This window comes from Poecilia reticulata, unplaced genomic scaffold (genome assembly GCF_904066995.2).
Source record: "Poecilia reticulata unplaced genomic scaffold, P_reticulata-male-v2 Scaffold_167, whole genome shotgun sequence".
In the NCBI taxonomy this organism is placed as follows: Eukaryota; Metazoa; Chordata; class Actinopteri; order Cyprinodontiformes; family Poeciliidae; genus Poecilia; species Poecilia reticulata.
The window spans coordinates 1-21,788 of NW_027675265.1; the positions used below are offsets into that span (position 1 = coordinate 1).

Here is a 21,788-nt window from a genome sequence, read left to right on the forward strand (position 1 = left end):
GGGAACGCTCAGCTCCACAGCAGCATGAATAACAGGAGGGGTGAGGAGGGAAGCGTTGTGTTTACATATCTTAAAGGAATTAGAGAGATGCAGCCCTTCCAAGGCCACACGGGGGAAGCCAGTTCAGAAACAGAATGTCTGAGTCGGGAAGATTATAAACTTCAATCTTCCCTAAAGTCTCTCCGATTTATCTCAGTTCCAATCATCCAGATTAGTTTGGTCGTTCCACTGAACCAAAACCAGCAACTTCTCCAAGATGGATTCCATCCCGTTAGTGGCACATTTTCTAAGGTGCAAACTCCTAGAAACAATACAAGATGTCTTCTGTTCACCTCTTCTAGGAACTATGTAGCTTTAGCAACGTAGCAGGCAGAGATGGGGTTCCAGCTGTCCCATAAAATACAGTCGTTCCATATTTTGGCAGTTCAATGTTGCGTCCTGAAAGCGATTTGTTCCGTATTTCTATAAATGTCCGATAGACTCGCCTTTCACACATAAAGACTAAGAATAATGACCAAAATAAAACAGGAAATATTAAGGTCAGCTAAAATCTCGTGGCAGGAGCTAAAGGACCCCTGAAGCTACGGACCGACGCTGTTGTCATGGTTACCTAGAGATGGACACTAGCAGCTGCGGTGAGCCGCTATCAACCTGGGTCTTTGTAAAATCCTCAACCCAGTGGTCCCCAACCCCCGGTACCAATTGGTCCATGGACCGGTACCAGTCCGTGGACCAATTGGTACCGGGCCGCGCAAGAAATAAATATTTTCTTTTATGTATTATGTATTTTATGTAAAGCAGCTATTCAGGATGAAAATGGCCTGCAGTAACACAGAGCTCCAACAGAGGGCACCATAACGCCACACATGGATTATCGGTAAAATGCAATAAACATACAAATGACAGAAACGTCAGAAATATGAATAACGATAAATTCCTCATATGCTACTACAGTGGTGATGTAATCTGGCAAAGGATATCAAGAACCTGAGTTATTACAGTAATAGCTCTTATTATCGGTAGCCAGAGAAACACGAGGCTAATTTCACATCCTGGGTTAATAACTGACAGAAACCCAAATATCGGGCAGAAGATTTATATTGACGTAATAAAACGCACACAGGTTCATACACACGGGACTAAAGAAGGATGATGCTGGATGCTGTCCTGGATGGATTTTATGCCACCGAGTCACAGAAGCACAGAAATAACTTGTTCATCTACGTGAACTACAAAACGAACAGATGCATCAGGTAATGTAGTGCTAAACGAATGGACGGACTTTAACCTAATGTACAGTGTTTTGTCACTAACTGTGTGTGTATCGTGTTTTGTGTGCGGAGGAGAAACAGCAGAGAACAGACTCGAGGTGAGCAGGCAGTTCTCCTGTCTCACCGCTGGGGCGCTCATGATCCAATAGTGACTGCAAAACTGCAGAGTAACACAGCGAGCTAGCCATGGAGCTAGCCATGGAGCTAGCCACACAGTAAGTACAGCGATATATTTGTTTTCTCCTCTCTTCAACATGAAAGAACATTCTACACTGAATAGTTTCTAAAGTTCAACTGAAGCAGGAGATGATAACTAAAGTTAGACAAACACCGGAGCTGAAGTTTACTTCAGACAGTTTGATTCTCAGACGAGTAGAAAAGACATGGAGGATAAACTTGGCTTGGATGAACGGATATCCTATTAGGATAGCGGCGCATGGATTCATGATACGTAAAGGTAAGACAGCAATAGACTTTTGTTTAGTTTTTATTAAATTGCGTTTGTGGCTACAGTTAATGTCTAAATATCAGTAAAGTAAAGCTAATCTACCACAGCAATATAATAAAACATTAAGTCTAAAACGTACAAACAGACTGAATTTCTATCTGGTGCAAAATCATGAATGTTTTGGTGTAAATCCTAAAACATGAAGTGGCATTGTTGTCTGTTGCTATGCACGGTTAGGGTTGCTGCTGACCACAAGCAAAAGGAGTCAGAAACAGATCAGGTTCTGTGGAAAGTTCTCTGCGAAGGGGAAAGGCCCAGAGAAGAGACAGGAGGATGGATTATCCTGGACCGGTAGTGATCCCACATTACAAGCCGCTCTGCGTACATTGGCGACCGGCTGCTAATGAGGCAATGAACTCAAGCTGCTTCACCACGTAGAGACCAAGCAGCTGTGATATCAGCAACACTTCAGTGTTATTGTCCCCATCACTCCCTGATGGACCGTCTGGTTGCAGAGAAACAACTCAGGCTCCGTAGTCATTATCGTGAGTTAAAGTTCACTAAAGTAAAATGTTTTTGTGTCGCATCTGTACTTATTTGAAAGGAATGTAAACGTTACCATAGCGACCAGAGTCAGAGCGTTGGTCTAGAGGATGAGTAGAGCTGTGATCTTAAGTCCGGTTTAGACAAAAAGATTCAGAAGTCGGCCGATTCTCCAACCTCTGTGACCTCAGAGTGATAAAGTCCAACAGTTCGATCGGTTCGTGGTCCAAGCAGGAGAGCAACACGAACCGATTCCATCAGAACATCCCGATTCCAAGGATAATCCAGTAAAACCCAACATGCGGGAATTAGAATAACCAACACGGATGACGGTCCAGATGTTGTACAGCAACAACAGATCTTAATGTTTGTGGTGCTAAACCGTTCAGTGATTATAAACTAACATCAGGATTTTAAAGTCCTGAGCTACAGGGAGCCAGTGTAGGGACTTAAACCTGGAGTTAGGTCTCCATCTTCCTGGTTTTAGTCAGAACAGCAGCAGCAGCTCCTGGATCGGCTGCAGCTGAGGATTGATTGTTAGTCAGACCTGTGAAGAAGCTGCTGCAGGAATCAATGCGGCTAAAGATAAACACAGATGAGTTTCTCTAGATCTGAGACATCAGTCCTCCAATCCTGGAGATGTTCTTCAGGTGATAGAAGGCCGACTTGTGACTGTCTTAATGTGGCTCTGAAGGTTCAGGTCAAAGGTCAGAGGTCATCACTACTCCCAGGTTTCGGGCTGATCGCTGGTTTCAGTTGTAATAACTGAAGCTGTGCATTGATTCTAGATCTATAACTCTAGATCTATAACTCTAGATGTATTAAATCATTGTGACTAGACTAGTTAACTTTTAAACAAAGTTAGCAGTAAAATATTGGACATGTGACGATTCCAGAACTAAAACGGCTTAACCAGAAAGATTTAGTTCCATATTCAGTCTAATGTCAGTCAGTTTAAAGTTTCTCTTCTTTAGTGTAACTGACCTGGGGTCACAGCTGCCTGTTCATCTTCATGTGAAACAGTTTGACTGAGATTTGAACCGGGCTCAGATCAGATGTCACATCTGGAACTGGGTTGCTGGTTGTTAGGTAAAATGTTTTACGACCTCTGCTGTGTTTCCTCTGCTGTCTATCTTGTCTATCCTCCTCTTGAAGTTTGATAAAGACAAGCTGAACCCAAATCTTCAACGCTCTGAATGGCTCGGAGGAGCTGTTCACAGAGGTTCTCCTTTTGCAAAAGCTTTAAAATTCATATACGTTGTCTGTGGTTCCTTTATGTAGTTCTAGGAAAATAACCTATCAGTAAACTGACGTATAAAGATGTTATAAACAGGTTATTACCGACAGATTGTACTTCATGTGTTTCAGATTCCATATTAAACAATCTGACATTTCAGTATCGTTTGTTTCCATTACTTCTGTTTCTGACGTGGAACCAAGTTTCTGTTAGTCGAGTCTCAAGTCGTCAGAATTTAATGTAAATAATAAACCATGTGCTCTTAAACTCAAACACTCAGTGGACTCATTGCACATGAAGCCCAGTGTTTTGGATGTGATGGTAAATAAATACCCGTCAGTCCAAGTGGGTTAAATCTAGAGCTAATCTGAGTCTTGATAAAAACATGTGGCCAGAATCACTAAGAATGACATAAATAATGAGCTGCATTACCATCCAGAAACACTCAGAACTGCCCCACAGCGCCACCTTCAGGATCCCTACAATGGTACAACTTTCATTGTTACAGCAATTTCTGAAGGAGAGCAAAATTACTGGGTTTCATTTGTTTTCTAGTAAAATTAAAAGAGATGTTAGCTAGAAGGTACAGATGTTAGCTAGCAGGTAGACATGTTAGCTAGCAGTAGAGATGTTAGCTAGAAGGTACAGATGTTAGCTAGCAGGCAGAGATGTTAGCTAGAAGGTACAGATGTAGCTAGCAGGTAGAGATGTTAGCTAGCAGCAGAGATGTTAGCTAGCAGGCAGAGATGTTTACTAGCAGGTAGAGATGTTAGCTAGCAGGCAAGATGTTTACTAGCAGGTAGAGATGTTAGCTAGCAGGTAGAGATATTATTAGCAGGCAGAGATATTGACTAGCAGGAGAGATGATAGCTAGCAGCAGAAATGGTGCCTATCAGATAGAGATTTTAGCTAGCAGGCAGAAATGATGCCTATCAGATAGAGATTTAGCTAGCAGGTAGATATATTAGTTAACAGGCAGAGATGTTAGTTAGAAGGTACAGATGTTAGCTAGCAGTACAGATGTTAGCTAGCAGCAGAGATGTTAGGTGCCTATGTGACCTGCAGAATGTTTTCACATCATCAACCTGAAGCTGTTTTCTCTCCATCCTCAGAAGGAAACATCAGAGGTGAAACCAGCCTGATGTGCAGCATTGACTGAACATCTGCAGAAAGTTTCTCTGAGCTGAAACCAAAGCATCGTTAACCCTTTCCCTGCAGACTCGGCCTAGTTAAAGGCTCGTGTGCTTCAGCCTCACAGCTGACTGACTTTGTGATGATGACAGAATGTAGTGAAGTTTGGCCTCCAGATGAAAATCCCAGGATAAAACAGGCTGAACTCTAACCTCAGTGTTTGCATCATCAGTTCTTTCTACGCTGCAGCAGGTTTAGGTCTGAACTTACTGACAGTCAAAGGTCAAAGTTCACATTTAAAGACGTCTAGTTCTTACTGTAAATTATTAATATTTAAGGTTTCAGAGCCACAGACTGAAACTAAAGGTCATCGTTACGTTAGCAAAGGTCTTCAGTGTTGGCAGTTTGACCCTGACCTTTAACCTCTCAGCCTGACTCCAGGGTTAAAGTCATAAATAGTTGATCATCAGATATTGATCTCTGGTTTCTCACTGTGTCGTTTTAATCTGGATTAAATCTGGTTCTGCTGTTTAACCTGATCTCTCTCCCTATTGGCTGGTAACACAGTGCTGCCCTCTGATTGGCCGGGGGCGGGCTAAGCAGGTCTGTTAGAGAGGAACTGATGGACCAGAACCAGAACCAGAACCGGACCTCCAGCTCTCATGTTGACCTGCTGGGTTTGGTCCTATTATGGATGTTCCCAGTAACCATCATCATCTTTACTGGAGCAGAACAGTTATTGATTATTGATTATTGATGAAATGATCAATTCCTGATTTATTTCTAATTATTGAATCTGTGAGAATATTTTAGTTATTTATTCAGTTTCTTTTGTTTCTGATTCATTTTAAAGTTAGTAATTATTTAACTTATGATGGAATAAAGTTAATAAAAAGTTTTAATTATAATAATTATTATATAATCAGATAAGAGCCATAAATATTAAATTATCCACATTAAATGTTTAACATATAGAATCAACCCAGAGAGTAAAATCTGTTTCATGTATTCATAAAGCTCTGCGTGTTATTAATGGTTAATAAACAGTTAATAGAGTCATAATAATATAAACTGGAACAGATTTAATAATCAGGTTATAAACAAGATTAATTTAAATATTATTATAATAATTATTAGTTTATGATCAAAATGATCAGAGGAGAAAATCAATCAGTTTAAATAGTTATTGTGTTTACCTCGTTCCAGAGGGATGTCCTTCATGGCGCTGCGCCTGATACCCAGGTTGCTCTGCAGATCTGTTGACTAGCCACAGCTGCTTCATAAGTTCCTTCCACGTAGCTGGTATGATCAACGAAAGGAGGCTGAGGTTCGATTCCTTTTCCCTTCTTGAAGTCGGCGTACCAGACCTCCTCTCCATCCAGAGCGAACATCTTTCTCCATCAGAGTCTGAACATCCAGTGATAGCAATATCCTCATGTAGAACTAGAACAGAGAGAGAAACTGATGAAGAACCTGCAGCAGAACCAGCAGGTCCATCAGAACCCGGTCAGAACCAGCGGGTCCATCAGAACCCGGTCAGAACCAGAGAAACTCACCGTCAGCAGAGACCCAGAGGACCCCGCTGAGGAAGAGGAGCAGCTTCATCTTCATCATTCAGGCTCTCAGAGACTCTGAGAGAAACTGAAGCTGCTGCTGGAACCAAAGGCTGGCAGCAGCCAATCAGAGGGCAGGAGGGCTGTGACGTCACCAGGAGCTAGGCAGAGGAAGGCTGGGGCTGCTGGAGGCCAGGACTGGTTCTGGAGGAAACCAGTAGAACCGGATCAGAACCAGCTGGTGGATCTTTATCTGTAAACTTTGTTCTTTTAAATGTATTAAATTCTGTCTGACCTGCTGGTTCTGATCCGGTTCTGGTCCGGTTCTGATCTGGTTCTGATCTGGTTCTGATCAGTCGGGTTGTTCTGTCAGGAGATCCAGTTCTTCTATAGTTTTCATTTAGTTTTTCTCTGTGGAACCAGAACCGGTCCATTGGACCAGCAGAGACCTGGTACCGGGACAGAACCAGAATCTAAAGTTCCTGCAGACAGAAAGACCAGAACCAGAACCAGTTCCTGTCTCTGGTCTCCAGCCTGTTCTACCCGGTAACCAGTGATGCTGGGTCATGTGACTGTGTTCTGGTTTTTACAGCCGGTCCCATCAGAACCAGTTAGTTGCTGTGACTGGGAGAGAGAGAGAGAGACATGGGTCCATCAGCGCTCGGCTGGCTGCTGGTCATCATCACCGTCCACTCTGCAGGTATGATCAATAACCAATAATCACTGTTAGTTAATGATCAATAACCATAATCACTGTTAGTTAATGATCAATAACCGATAATCACTGTTAGTTATTATAAATATGTGGGTCAATATAGTTGTTAGAATTATTATTTAATCTTTCTTATATGAAGCTTATAGTGTTATGCCACTTTTAGAAGTTTGTTCTGTCTGTTGTTTGTTCACTTCCTGTGTTGCAGAAGATAAGCGGCAGTACAGGAACACACTCCAACGACCTCGAGGAGAATGTGCTGTTCAGTTATCTTATATGGATAAGAGTTGCTGTGTCAAACAGAGTATACTTCCCCCCCCCCTTAGCTCCATGTAATTAGGGCATTCCTGATCTAATAAAGAGCGAGGCGAGCAGAGAAACTTCAGAGTGTTGGTCGGAGATTGTAACTGAAGCATTCTCTGAGGCACTCTCCTCGCGAGTAAAAAAAACTATTTACTGACTCTTTGTCTCTGTTTTTTGCAGTGTGTAAGAAATGTCTAGTGTTTGAACCTGACATTTAATTGGTCCTTCGAGCCGGATACCGATACACCAGACGATTCCAGCGGGTGAGTAAAAAAACCAGGAAACCTGTGCACAGCATTAAGACCCTTTCCGGGACTGGTTTTTTCCTCACGAGCTGGAGTCCGACGGTTGACGGTTTTCCTCAGAGACTGGAGACACAGTGAGTAGTTTCAGTTTAAAAACCAGTTAAAGTCCGCGGGAGGGCAGACTCCTCTAACTATAAGTTAAAATCTGTGTGGGACGGCGGCGTCCTCTGGTAAGAAATTAAAACCCTGAGAATCCTAGGCACTATCAGGTAAAATAAAAGCAGTTAAAGTCCGCGGGAGGGCAGACTCCCCTAACTCTATCGATCAATCAATCAGTCAAGTTTTGTTTGTGTGGTACGTTTCGGCGCGGGGCATTTCAGGGTGCTTTGCATTATTAGAATAGGGACAGAGGTGGTCAGTGAGAGGGAGAGAAATAAATAAAATAATAATAATAAACATTACATCATTAGAACGTTGAAGAAAAAAAAAAAAAAGAAAAAAGGTTAGTTAAATTCTCTGAGTTAGTTAAAGTCTGTGTGGGACGGCGGCGTCCCCTGCTAAAGGACGACGGGAGTCCTCTACTAGGTAGTTAAATTCCGCGAAGGACAGGAGCGTCCTACTTAAAAGTGTGAAAGTGTGTGAGTGAATGAAAACTGATTATCACTAGATAAACAGTTTTATACCAAAACAACGGGAAACAAATGGTGAGATTTGTGGATGTTTGTAGACAAGAAAACTCCGCTCTCTGAGTTGAAGTGAGTTTACCACAATCTATTTATCACCATCCTGTTGAAATTTCCAGTGTTTAGAACACAGCAGGTGTTGAGACCACACTGGACTAAATTTAGTTCAAAATGGGTACCGGGGAAGCAAATATAAACAGAAGGTCTTAGAAGACCTGTCCAGTAAAGACTGGAAAAGAGTTGAAAAAATAAATGAGGATGCAGCAAACCAGCTTTGTTACTGGGTAAAACAGTACGATTTTAATGGCAGGTTAAGTACCACAAGCATAAAAGAACTACAGCAAAAAATTAGAACAAAATGTAATGGAAAAGAAAACAAATGGCAAAGAGGGTTATGAACAAACAAAAGTCTGGCTCCAAATAGCTGAGAGAAGAGAAGAGGAGAAAGAAAGGCTAAAGATAAGAGAGGACAGGAAACGGAGGAGCAGAAAAATAAGGCGGAGGGAACCAGTCATTCTGTTCACAGCCGATGTTTTTCAGTTTGTATTGGAATAGTTGTTTTTGATATGCGGAGGCTCCATCCTAATCAGACGTCCTTGAGCCTGTTCTTCTGAAGCGATGGTCACATTGTTGTTCTGTTGATAAAATGAAAAATGTTTGCAGTGAGCAGCCTTATTCCATGTTTAAGATTGCGTCCGCCTCTTCCAAAGAGGTGAAAGGGCTGCCAGTAGATCCAGAGGTTATCGATGAAGGTCACTGAGTTGGCAGAGCTCAGTTACCTGATCTCTGCTCAGGCCATTTGCCATTGTTTATCATGCCCAGCCTGGAATGTTTTTCGTCTCCCCATTGAGGTGATGGAATTGGACCACTGAGAAATAACTTCATTTTAATTTACCATAGTGTCCAGAAGAATATTAAAGTCCTTTTCAGAATCTCGGATTTTGCTTTTCCAGATCATTGGCTCCAACAGGCACAACTAAAGTCTCCATGTTTGGCTGATCAGTGGTTATAGAGAGCACTTTGCGGAGCTTTGTGCGGTGGATGCGTGGGTTTAGCCTCATTGCTGATGTTTGAAGGTGGATTTCACTCGGGGCTCGTGCTGAAGTGCAGAAAATCTGTTTTCAGTGGGATTCCCACGGAGTCAGAATGTTTGAGGCTCGGGCTGGTCGCTTTGTCCTGGGAGTGGGCTCGGTGTAGTCGTTTGGTTCCAGCTACTTGTTTGTTATCTTTGGCGAAGCAGGTGTTGAGGTTGAAGGTGCGTTCTGCTCAGAGCTGGCCACACTGATTCATCTAGGTGAGGGGTTCTCCCCGTTAGTCGTCTCATGGGATCTGCAGTGTGAGACTTTTGTTTGGCTTGGCTCCCTGAGCGATCCAGGATGAGCTGTTTGGTGCGGGGTGTACGACCTCTCCGCTGATTTGAGGAAGAGTTGTTTCATATCCACGGGTAGCGTTGATCTCAAAGTTCACCTCCAGCCGTTGAATCTTTGTTCCTAAAAACTGAAGTCGTTGTAGAATACTGCTAATGTCCTGGGGTCGAACGGGGCATTTTGCCCTAGTTCAACTTGGAGGTGAAGAAAAGTGAGGTAAAAATAAAAGTGAGAAAATCTCCTGGTCTTTAGGTTGAAGTAATCCAGTTATGATGTCGATGCAAAAACAAGCAAGCAAACAGGAACAAAAAACCTGGATAAAAAATGGAGCAACTGTAAAAAATGACTTATACATCTGACCAGAAGGAAAACCAATCCTACCAAAAATCTATATAAATGGGCAGCAATATTGAGCCATGGGAAGACACATGTCTCAACAGGAGGGATGGTAGGATTAGTAAAACAGCATTATACAACCTATGGTTTTAATTTTAATCTATATTCAAAAAAATTTTTGTAGAGCTTGCCTCATATGTGCTAAGCACAATGCTCAAGGTAATCTACGTCCAAAGCAAGGGAGGTTTCCAACACCTAACTATCCTTTCCAGAGTATACACATGGACTTTATAGAACTAAATCAAAGTGAAGGAAAAAGTACTGTCTAGTGATCATAGATTCATTTTCAAAATGGATAGAACTGTTCCCAACTAAAACACCGGATGCCCTAACAGTGGCAAAAGCCTTATGTAAAGACATAATACCCAGATATGGAATACCAGAAAAAATCTATAGTGATAATGGTACACACTTTGTGAACCAAGTGGTAAAAAACATAGGAACTGCCTTCCACATAAACTTAAAAAACCACTGCAGCTACCACCCACAAAGTGCAGGACTGGTAGAAAGAATGAATGGTACTATAAAAAATAGATTAAAGAAGTGTATGGAAGAAACAGGAAGGCCCTGGACACGGTGTTTGGACCTAGTTAAAATGTATATAAACATCACTAGTACATCAGGACTAACACCTTATGAAACACTGTTTGGGAGACCGTACAGACTCCCATTATTCAAGAATGAATGGGAAGCAGAGGATGAACCTAACTTAGCAGACTATATGAAAAAACTATATGAGAAAATCACCAAAGTGGGAAGGTCCCTATCAGGTCCTGTTGACCACAGGAACTGCAGTTAAGATAGCAGAAAGAAACACATGGATCCACTTAGCACATTGTAAACTGATAATACAAAAGAAGACTAAAATAACTCTCTTAGTAATAAAGTTTTGCCTACCTTCAGTTAGACCCCAGAGGAAGCCCGTGGTACAAAGGGAACTGTATTCTAGTATACAGTTGTCTCAAACCGGTGAAGATAGTCCACAACTCTGCCGAGGGGTTCTTAGGAAGGGAATCAAAACATAAAACATGATGACTGAAAGAAAAAAGGTGATCCTTGGGTGTAGGAGCTACGGTCATAATTATTGCAGCTCTCCTATTATTTTGGTATGAAACAAAAGTAAGAGAAGACACATAACACCGAGAAGTATGGATGCCACCTGGGAAGAGTTGTACGTGGTGTCCAAGGTTAGGGACATGGAAAATCCCTGTAAAGGGTCAGGTGAAGAGGTTGTAGATGAAATCTACCTGTGTGTTAATGCATCTAGATTGGCAACTGTGATTTCTCTGGACCTGAATAAGATCAATATTGGGGCTACCCAGGCAATGCCTGGCAGGTTATGATCAAAGAGATGGGAAAATGTTTCGCCTACACAGGGATAGCTGGAGGCCAAATCCAAAGATAAATACCAAAGCACAGTACTGGGCTAAGGTTATACATCTGGGAAAAAATCAATAAAGAAATAAAAATAATCATAAACACCACAAACAATCCGATCCCTTTCAAAGTGATGTTCCTTGTTTCTATTTCTCTTTGTGGATTGAGAAAGTGGAAAAGACCCCTATAAAATGATTTCCCTGTGCCAGAACATCACAGAGTCAAATACGTCTCCCCAGGCATAATGGTGGCGGACCCACACTCAACCAAACTCGCAAGTTCTGAAATGACTATATTCAATGCAGATGATGATGATGATATAGATGAGCTAATTAGAATAACCACAGGAGTTACCAGCCGAAGCAACAACTGGCTTCTAATGATAGAACAGGCTGCAAAAGTTCCACAAGGGACTGTGTGATATGTATGGGTCCACGACCACTTTTGAGAGTGGTTCCAGCAACGCTCCAAATGAATGTGAGTTCAGGAAATTGTTCGACTATAGTAAATGTTACTCGGTACTTCCAACCATTATCCGTAGTGACATCTGGGGGTGGTGTGGAGATAACAGGTTGTTTGATAAACTGCCATTAAATACTACTGGTTCGTGCACTGTAGTGACTCTGATGTTACCTGTTTCAATATACCTATGACAGTACCACAACTACTTGCCTCACTAGGTAATGTGCTTCCATCAGTGTGGCAGCAGCGTCAGAAACGCTCTCTGAAAGATGACGATGATCCCACCTATATAGACAGTATTGGGGTCCCACGTGGTGTACCTGATGAAAATAAGCTGGTAAATCAGATATATGCAGGTTTTGAATCATCTATCTGCTGGTGGTGTACTATAAATAAAAATGTTGATAGAATAAAACTACATCCACTACAATGTCCAGAGGTTAGGTAACAAAACAGAGCAAGGTTTCTCAGCCGTCCGCGAGCAACTGTCAGCTACCTCCCTGATGGCTTTCCAAAACGCATTGCTGTGACATGTTTGTTGGCTGAGAGGGGTGGGGTCTGCGCCCTTTTGGGGAGCAGTGCTCCGCCCTTGTCCCAACAACCCCGCTGCAGATGGCAGCCTCACAAAGGCCTTGGATGGGTTGAGGGCGCTAAACAGCAAAATGAAAGACCACTCTGGAGCTGATACAGAAATATGGGACGGTTTGGGTAATGTATTTGGCCAATATTAACAACTAATAGTCTCTGTCTTAATTTCCATAGCTGTGTTTGCAGCAATACTGGCCTTGTGTGGATGTCGTTGTATTCCCTGTATCAGAGCTTTAATTCAAAAGCTCATCACCACTGCCGTCGCTCCGATGCAGGAACAAGTGTATTCTCTCCTTCCTCCTGATGACAATAAAAATATAAGTGATGAAACAGGTGCTGAGTCCAGTGATGGAGAAGATGAAATGTCTCTCGACTTTCCAGACTTGTATCCTGACCCAAATGTTCCTATGTCAAACTTGTAAATAAGATGTTGATGATGTAATGTGTGAAATGTGTCTTTTTCCCTCTGAGTGTACCTGTTTTGAACCACTTAATGAATTACCAATAGAAAATCGAAAGAAGTTATTGAGTAAGGACTAGATCTGGCTAAAAATGGCATAAACAGGAGGGAAATGTTAGAATTATTATTTAATCTTTCTTATATGAAGCTTATAGTGTTATGCCACTTTAGAAGTTGTTCTGTCTGTTGTTTGTTCACTTCCTGTGTTGCAGAAGATAAGCGGCAGTACAGGAACACACTCCAACGACCTCGAGGAGAATGTGCTGTTCAGTTATCTTATATGGATAAGAGTTGCTGTGTCAAACAGAGTATACTTCCCCCCCCCTTAGCTCCATGTAATTAGGGCATTCCTGATCTAATAAAAGAGCGAGGCGAGCAGAGAAACTTCAGAGTGTTGGTCGGAGATTGTAACTGAAGCATTCTCTGAAGCACTCTCCTCGCGAGTGAAAACTATTTACTGACTCTTTGTCTCTGTTTTTGCAGTGTGTAAGAAATGTCTAGTGTTTGAACCTGACAATAGTTTAAACTCTAGAACAATAAGGATCAATGATCTGATCAATACTTTAACCAGCAGAGAGGATCAGGAAGCAATAATATCTGGATCAATAATCACTTTTTAAATTGATTAACTGTTTGGCAATAGAGTTTAAATACAGCCAATATAATCAATATTCTAATTATTGGTCACTGATTAATACAGTAACTGATACTTCAGACTACAAACTGATCAACACATTTTATGATCAGTTATTGATATATTGATAACTAATCAATGGGAACTCTCCCTACCTAAAACTGATCAGCTGTTAATAAATTGATTTATATAAATTATTCAGTTGATTATCTGATCAATAACATAATTAAAATAAGGATAAATATTCTGATCAGTATAATAATCAATACTGTTATATAATAATCAATAACTCTGATCAGTTTATGTTGCATCACTTCCTGTCCAGTGGCACCAATCAGGAAGCTGATCAATATGTTAATAAATGTGTTTCTGCATCACCCTGTTCAGATCATGAAGCATCAATGATCTGATAATCAATAATGTTCTGATTGATCAACACTGAGGTTCTGATCTGGTTCCAGGTGGATTTCTGAGTTATGGAGTGGATCGTTGTGTCTTTAACTCCACTGAGCTGAAGGACATTCAGTTCATCAGGTCCATCTATTACAACAAGCTGGAGATCATCAGGTTCACCAGCAGCCTGGGCAGATTTGTTGGATACACAGAGTATGGAGTGAAGCAGGCCGAGTACTTCAACAGCGACCCGTCAATTATTGGAGCAATGAAAGCTCAGAGGGAGGCCTACTGCCTGAACAACATCGGTAACGACTACCAGGCGGCTCTGGATAAATCAGGTGAGCTGATTCGATCGATTCCTGACTGATGATCATTAAACTGGATTTATTATTGATCAGCATTAACCAATATTGATCTGATTATTGATCTGATCACTGATCAGGTTATTGATTAATTATTTACTGCTGGACTTTAATATTAAACATTAATAAATTGGTCATCAATATTAATAACAGAAACTTTCAATAATCAATTAAATCAGGAAACAATCAGAAAAAATAATTTATAAATATAAACTTTATTTTCACTATAAACTGAAGTTACATCAGATCTATTATTGATTATCTGTGATTTATCTATAATAATATAAACCTGATCAGTTTGGATCAATAACCAGTAAATGTATCTATTTCCCCCAGCAGCTGCAGTCAAACTGGTTTCATCATCAATAGAGAAACTGATAATATTGATATATTGATCCCAGTCTGACCTCAATAACAAACCAATAACCCGTCATTGATCTCCCAGTCGCCCCCACAGTCAGCCTGTTCTCCTCGACGCCCCTGCTGGCCACCACCCCTCCATGCTGGTCTGCAGAGTTTATGATTTCTACCCTAAAACCATCAAGGTCCGGTGGCTGAGAGACGGACAGGAAGTGACATCAGACGTCACCACCACTGACGAGATGGAGGACGGAGACTGGTACTACCAGGTCCACTCTACGCTGGAGTACACGCCCAGGTGGGTCAGAACCAGAACCAGGACCATTAGAACCATTAGAACCACTGGGACCAGTAGAACCAGAACCAGGACCAGTAGAACCATTAGAACCAGAACCACTGGTACTACCAGGTCCACTCTACGCTGGAGTACACGCCCAGGTGGGTCAGAACCAGAACCAGGACCAGTAGAACCATTAGAACCAGAACCACTGGTACTACCAGGTCCACTCTACGCTGGAGTACACGCCCAGGTGGGTCAGAACCAGAACCAGTAGAACCATTAGAACCATTAGAACCATTAGAACCAGAACCACTGGTACTACCAGGTCCACTCTACGCTGGAGTACACGCCCAGGTGGGTCAGAACCAGAACCAGGACCATTAGAACCATTAGAACCACTGGGACCAGTAGGACCAGAACCAGGACCAGTAGAACCATTAGAACCACTGGGACCAGTAGAACCAGTAGGACCAGAACCACTGGTACTACCAGGTCCACTCTACGCTGGAGTACACGCCCAGGTGGGTCAGAACCAGAACCAGTAGAACCATTAGAACCATTAGAACCAGAACCACTGGTACTACCAGGTCCACTCTACGCTGGAGTACACGCCCAGGTGGGTCAGAACCAGAACCAGTAGAACCATTAGAACCACTGGGACCAGTAGGACCATTAGAACCAGAACCACTGGAACAACCAGGCCCACCCTACGCTGGAGTACACGCCCAGGTGGTCAGAACCAGAACCAGTAGAACCATTAGAACCATTAGAACCATTAGAACCAGAACCACTGGTACTACAGGTCCACTCTACGCTGGAGAACACGACCAGGTGGGTCAGAACCAGAACCATTAGAACCATTAGAACCATTAGAACCATTAGAACCAGAACCACTGGTACTACCAGGTCCACTCTACGCTGGAGTACACACCCAGGTGGGTCAGGACCAGAACCAGGACCAGTAGAACCAGTAGAACCACTACCACCAGTAGGACCAGAACCACTGGTACTACCAGGTCCACTCTACGCTGGAGTACACGCCCAGGTGGGTCAGAACCAGAATCAGGACCAGTAGAACCATTAGAACCAGAACCACTGGGACCACAACGAGTAGAAACAGAACCATTACAACCTAAACGACCAGAACCAGTAGGACCAGTGGGGTTTGATGACCCGGTTCTGCTGGTTCTGACCCGGTTCTGCTCCTGTCTCTGCAGGTCTGGAGAGCGGATCTCCTGCAGGGTGGAACACGCCAGCCTGAAGGAGCCTCTGGTCACCGACTGGGGTAAGAAGGAGGACGATGGAGACACCTGGAGGACATGTCTCTGTCTTCTCCGTCCCTCTGCCCCCCCCTGTCCTAACCTGTCCCCTGTCCTCTCTGTCCCCCCTCCTGTCCTAACCTGTCCCCTGTCCTCTCTGTCCCTCAGAACCGTCCATGCCGGACTCAGACAGGAACAAACTGGCCATCGGAGCTTCAGGACTGATCCTGGGTCTGATCCTGTCTCTGGCTGGATTCATCTACTACAAGAGGAAGGCCAGAGGTCAGAACCAGAACCTGGACAGAACCAGTCTGACCCAGTTCTACTCCCAGTACCAGGTTCTGACCCGGTCCATTGTTTCTCTTCCAGGTCGCATTCTGGTTCCGACCAGCTGAGCCCGGATGGAGGTTCTGGTTCCTCCTGCTTCCTGCTGAACTGGACCATCTGACCCAGAACCAGAACGTCTCAGAGGAGGATCCAGTTCTCCATGTGGCCCGGTTCTGGTTCTGGTGGCCCGGCTGCTTCTCTTCCTCTAATCATCTTCATCAATAATCAGATTTTATTCTTTGATGTTTGGAAATAAAATCAATAAACCATCAGAACCTCTAATGTCGTCATGAACTGGATCAGAACCAGAACCGGTTACAGCAGCTAAGCCCGGTTGCTAGGCAACGGTGCATCGCTAACGTATTGTGAGCAGCTAAGCCGGTTGCTAGGCAACGGTGCATCGCTAACGTATTGTGAGCAGCTAAGCCCGGTTGCTAGGCAACGGTGCATCGCTAACGTATTGTGACCTAAACAGGAAGTTCCTGAAATGGCTCATTTTCCAGACGCCAAAAACATAAAGTTACTGTGAAAACAGCAGCCAAACCTGCAGTAACACTTTCACCCTGATGGTGGCGCTGTGAGCGACTCAAACTGGTTCTGGTGGCTGAGGAGGATCCAGTGGATCAGAACCCGGTCTGAAGAACCAGAGTTCAGACAGAACCAGGTTCTGATGCTGCCCCCTGCTGGCTGAACTCTGCAGCTGCAGCAGGAACTGATGACCCGGTTCTGTTTTCAGAGACCCGACCCGGTTTGATTAAAGGGTTCTGATGGGCTGAGTCAGAACCAATGGATCCAGGTGAGACGGACCGACTCACCTGGATCACCTGGGATTCTGATCATGATGGTTTTTGATCTGCAGAGTTTCTCTCATCATGGAGGATCGGTTCTGTTCCCTCCTGGTTCTGTTCCCTCCTGGTTCTGTTCCCTCCTGGTTCTGTTCCCTCCTGGTTCTGTTCCCTCCTGGTTCTGTTCCCTCTGGTTCTGTTCTGCAGCCTTATGTCCACATTAATCAGCTGTGATAAAAATCATCTTGTTGCTATGGTTACCAGTGGTGGAGAAAGTACTCAAACAAAGTAAAGAAGTTCTGGTGTAGGAGCCATTTATCCTTTCTGCCACCAGGGGGCGCATTTATGTTGAGTTCTGAGTGTCTGATGGGTTATGAATCATGAACCATGATTCTGTTCAGGTGTCGTCAGTGACCTCACCAAGCTCCGCCCAGAAACCCTCGAAAGTCCCACGTGGCTTCATGTCTCACATTAACTCCTCGCAGAGCTAATAGCTTCTATGTAAACATGGCGTCTTTCATTTCGACTGACTCTGCAGAGTATTTCTGAGTCGATTAGTTTAGCATTTCTGCCAGATTTTCACTAATATCAGCCACGACAAGGGAACCAACAAGTTCATGTCGTCTTTCTGGACGACATCAAGATGTTTTAGCCACACGATGCCTCTAACATTGTGGCGTCGCAGCTAAATGCTACCAGTCGATGAGGAAAACAGCAGATCCTCAGACCCTCAGCATAAATATACCTGTGGACAAGATCACTGATGGCTGTTGTTCTTGGAAAAGCTAGTTTAGTAAAGCTAGCGTGGCTAACACGATTACAGTTTAGTAAAAGCTAGCGTGGCTAACACGATTGCAGTTTAGTAAAAGCTAGCGTGGCTAACACGATTGCAGTTTAGTAAAAGCTAGCGTGGCTAACACGATTACAGTTTAGTAAAAGCTAGCGTGGCTAACACGATTGCAGTTTAGTAAAAGCTAGCGTGGCTAACACGATTGCAGTTTAGTAAAAGTTAGCGTGGCTAACACGATTGCAGTTTAGTAAAAGCTAGCGTGGCTAACACGATTGCAGTTTAGTAAAAGCTAGCGTGGCTAACACGATTACAGTTTAGTAAAAGCTAGCGTGGCTAACACGATTGCAGTTTAGTAAAAGCTAGCGTGGCTAACACGATTACAGTTTAGTAAAAGCTAGCGTGGCTAACACGATACAGTTAGTAAAAGTAGCGTGGCTAACACGATTGCAGTTTAGTAAAAGCTAGCGTGGCTAACACGATTACAGTTTAGTAAAAGCTAGCGTGGCTACACGATTGCAGTTTAGTAAAAGCTAGCGTGGCTAACACGATTGCAGTTTAGTAAAAGTTAGCGTGGCTAACACGATTGCAGTTTAGTAAAGCTAGCGTGGCTAACACGATTGCAGTTTAGTAAAAGCTAGCGTGGCTAACACGATTACAGTTTAGTAAAAGCTAGCGTGGCTAACACGATTGCAGTTTAGTAAAAGCTAGCGTGGCTAACACGATTACAGTTTAGTAAAAGCTAGCGTGGCTAACACGATTACAGTTTAGTAAAAGCTAGCGTGGCTAACACGATAACAGTTTAGTAAAAGCTAGCGTGGCTAACACGATTGCAGTTTAGTAAAAGCTAGTGTGGCTAACACGATTACAGTTTAGTAAAAGCTAGCGTGGCTAACACGATTACAGTTTAGTAAAAGCTAGCGTGGCTAACACGATTGCAGTTTAGTAAAAGCTAGCGTGGCTAACACGATTACAGTTTAGTAAAAGCTAGCGTGGCTAACACGATTGCAGTTTAGTAAAAGCTAGCGTGGCTAACACGATTACAGTTTAGTAAAAGCTAGCGTGGCTAACACGATTGCAGTTTAGTAAAAGCTAGCGTGGCTAACACGATTGCAGTTTAGTAAAAGTTAGCGTGGCTAACACGATTGCAGTTTAGTAAAAGCTAGCGTGGCTAACACGATTGCAGTTTAGTAAAAGCTAGAGTGGCTAACACGATTACAGCTTAGTAAAAGCGCGCGTGGCTAACACGATTACAGTCTAGTAAAAGCTAGCGTGGCTAACACGATTACAGTTTAGTAAAAGCTAGCGTGGCTAACACGTTTACAGTTTAGTAAAAGCTAGCGTGGCTAACACGATTGCAGTTTAGTAAAAGCTAGCGTGGCTAACACGATTACAGTTTAGTAAAAGCTAGCGTGGCTAACACGATTGCAGTTTAGTAAAAGCTAGCGTGGCTAACACGATTGCAGTTTAGTAAAAGTTAGCGTGGCTAACACGATTGCAGTTTAGTAAAGCTAGCGTGGCTAACACGATTGCAGTTTAGTAAAAGCTAGCGTGGCTAACACGATTACAGTTTAGTAAAGCTAGCGTGGCTAACACGATTGCAGTTTAGTAAAAGCTAGCGTGGCTAACACGATTACAGTTTAGTAAAAGCTAGCGTGGCTAACACGATTACAGTTTAGTAAAAGCTAGCGTGGCTAACACGATAACAGTTTAGTAAAAGCTAGCGTGGCTAACACGATTGCAGTTTAGTAAAAGCTAGTGTGGCTAACACGATTACAGTTTAGTAAAAGCTAGCGTGGCTAACACGATTACAGTTTAGTAAAAGCTAGCGTGGCTAACACGATTGCAGTTTAGTAAAAGCTAGCGTGGCTAACACGATTACAGTTTAGTAAAAGCTAGCGTGGCTAACATGATTACAGTTTAGTAAAGCTAGCGTGGCTAACACGATTACAGTTTAGTAAAAGCTAGCGTGGCTAACACGATTGCAGTTTAGTAAAAGCTAGTGTGGCTAACACGATTACAGTTTAGTAAAGCTAGCGTGGCTAGCACGATTACAGTTTAGTAAAAAGCCTTTTCAGGTGAAATAAAATCTTTAATGTATGTCAGATTCGGTACACATTGCATATTGATCTGTTCAGCTAACGTAAGGCTGTAACTGACAGGCTTCAGGGTGTAGAAGTTGTATCGGTACTGCCATTATGCTGTACTTGGCTAAAAGGTTTTCATAATGGATGTTTTTATTATTGACTTTATTTTTTTCATTCACTAAACACAAAGAAAGCAAAGCAATAATACTTACACCAGCAGACACTTTGTTCTTATTGATCCTACGACGGTTGAGCTGCTAATGTGGTCGAGCTCAAGCTTTGATCCAAGCAAGACTTTCCGCTTCAGATTTTAGAAATCTGTCAATTTTAGTTCCACAAATAGATCAGGATACCTGACATCACCTGTACAGGTTCCTCACTGACGGTTGACTGATCCGACTTCAGCAGAAATAACGGCTTAAAAATCAGTTCAGAGGAAATAAAGTTTTAATAAATTAACTCCAGACAGAAACATGTCGCCTCAGACGGCCTAGTCCAAGTCCTGCAGCCTGACAGAGCTGATGACACTCAGCCACTGGACTCACCTGGTCCAGGTGTTCCTGTCAGACTGAGATCATTTAGTGACTCAGTTAAACATCCAGGTGAACAGGTTCAGCAGGTGAACAGGTTCATCCAGGTGAACAGGTTCAGCAGGTGAACAGGTTCATCCAGGTGAACAGGTTCATCCAGGTGAACAGGTTCAGCAGGTGAACAGGTTCAGCAGGTGAACAGGTTCAGCAGGTGAACAGGTTCAGCAGGTGAACAGGTTCAGCAGGTGAACAGGTTCAGCAGGTGAACAGGGTCAGCAGGTGAACAGGTTCAGCAGGTGAACAGGTTCAGGTGAACAGGTTCATCCAGGTGAACAGGTTCAGCAGGTGAACAGGTTCATCCAGGTGAACAGGTTCAGCAGGTGAACAGGTTCAGCAGGTGAACAGGTTCAGCAGGTGAACAGGTTCAGCAGGTGAACAGGTTCAGCAGGTGAACAGGTTCAGTTCTCCAGGTGAACAGGTTCTTCCAGGTGACCCTCAGATCAGGTCAGTGACTCGTTCATCAGGGTCATCATGATTCTCCCTGCAGCTCCAGGTGAGAGCAGGTGAGCTGCAGGGGGCGGAGCCTCCTGGTCAGGAAGTCTCTGTCTCCTCGGCTGAAGCGTCTCACCTCTGATGGAGACAGAACCGGGTCAGAACCGGGTCGGTCCTCTGGACCGGGTCCAGCAGGTTCTGCTGACCGTTCCTACCTGCTGAGCTCTGATTGGTCCGCTTCCTGCAGGTGAGCAGCACCTGCTGCCCGATGACATCACTGCTGCAGAGGGACAGCAGGAAGTGCAGCAGGACGTCCTCAGTGTCTCCGTCTGTCCCCTGGAAGAGACACAGAGGACAGAGACTCACCTGACAGGTAACAGAGGATCAATGCTGGATTCTGATCAGAAACAATTTAAGATCAATGGATCAAAATCAATCAGTTATAGACAGAAATATTAGAATCAATACAATAACATCTGATTAACATCTGATCGACTGATCAATGTCTGAGTCTGATCAGCGTTGCTCCTCCTCCTCTGGCTCAGAGCGTCTCATCCTGTTTAAACTCTTCATGTTGACATGAATCAATATAAAATCAGCCCACCCCTCTGCTCAGTAATCTGAAACGCCTCCAGAAGTGGAGCGTCCTAAATTCATCCCTAGCTGGCAAAGTTAAATTTATTAAAATGAACATCTGGCCCAGATTTATGTAT

General features: G+C 43.4%; 1 protein-coding gene and 1 long non-coding RNA gene across 6 annotated transcripts; one reads left to right on the plus strand and one right to left on the minus strand.

Moving 5' to 3' along the window:
• Positions 1-5,900: 5,900 nt before the first annotated feature.
• LOC145550790 (uncharacterized) lies at positions 5,901-21,421 on the minus strand. 5 transcript variants are annotated; one of them, XR_014086564.1, is made up of 6 exons: positions 21,291-21,421; positions 20,599-21,213; positions 20,266-20,470; positions 6,479-6,877; positions 6,187-6,387; positions 5,901-6,073 (listed from the first exon to the last, which is right to left on the minus strand). It is a non-coding gene; the product is annotated as an uncharacterized LOC145550790 (long non-coding RNA). The 5 variants fall into 5 exon arrangements; XR_014086565.1 differs by lacking the exon at positions 20,266-20,470; XR_014086567.1 differs by having other exon boundaries at positions 6,479-6,807; positions 20,266-21,213.
• LOC103460899 (H-2 class II histocompatibility antigen, I-E beta chain) lies at positions 6,814-16,669 on the plus strand. Its single transcript, XM_081604502.1, is given in 7 exon segments — positions 6,814-6,883; positions 13,872-14,144; positions 14,614-14,637; positions 14,640-14,826; positions 16,026-16,093; positions 16,236-16,349; positions 16,437-16,669. Coding segments are annotated over 7 exon segments (747 nt in total). The 5' UTR covers positions 6,814-6,828; the 3' UTR covers positions 16,463-16,669.
• Positions 21,422-21,788: the final 367 nt, after the last annotated feature.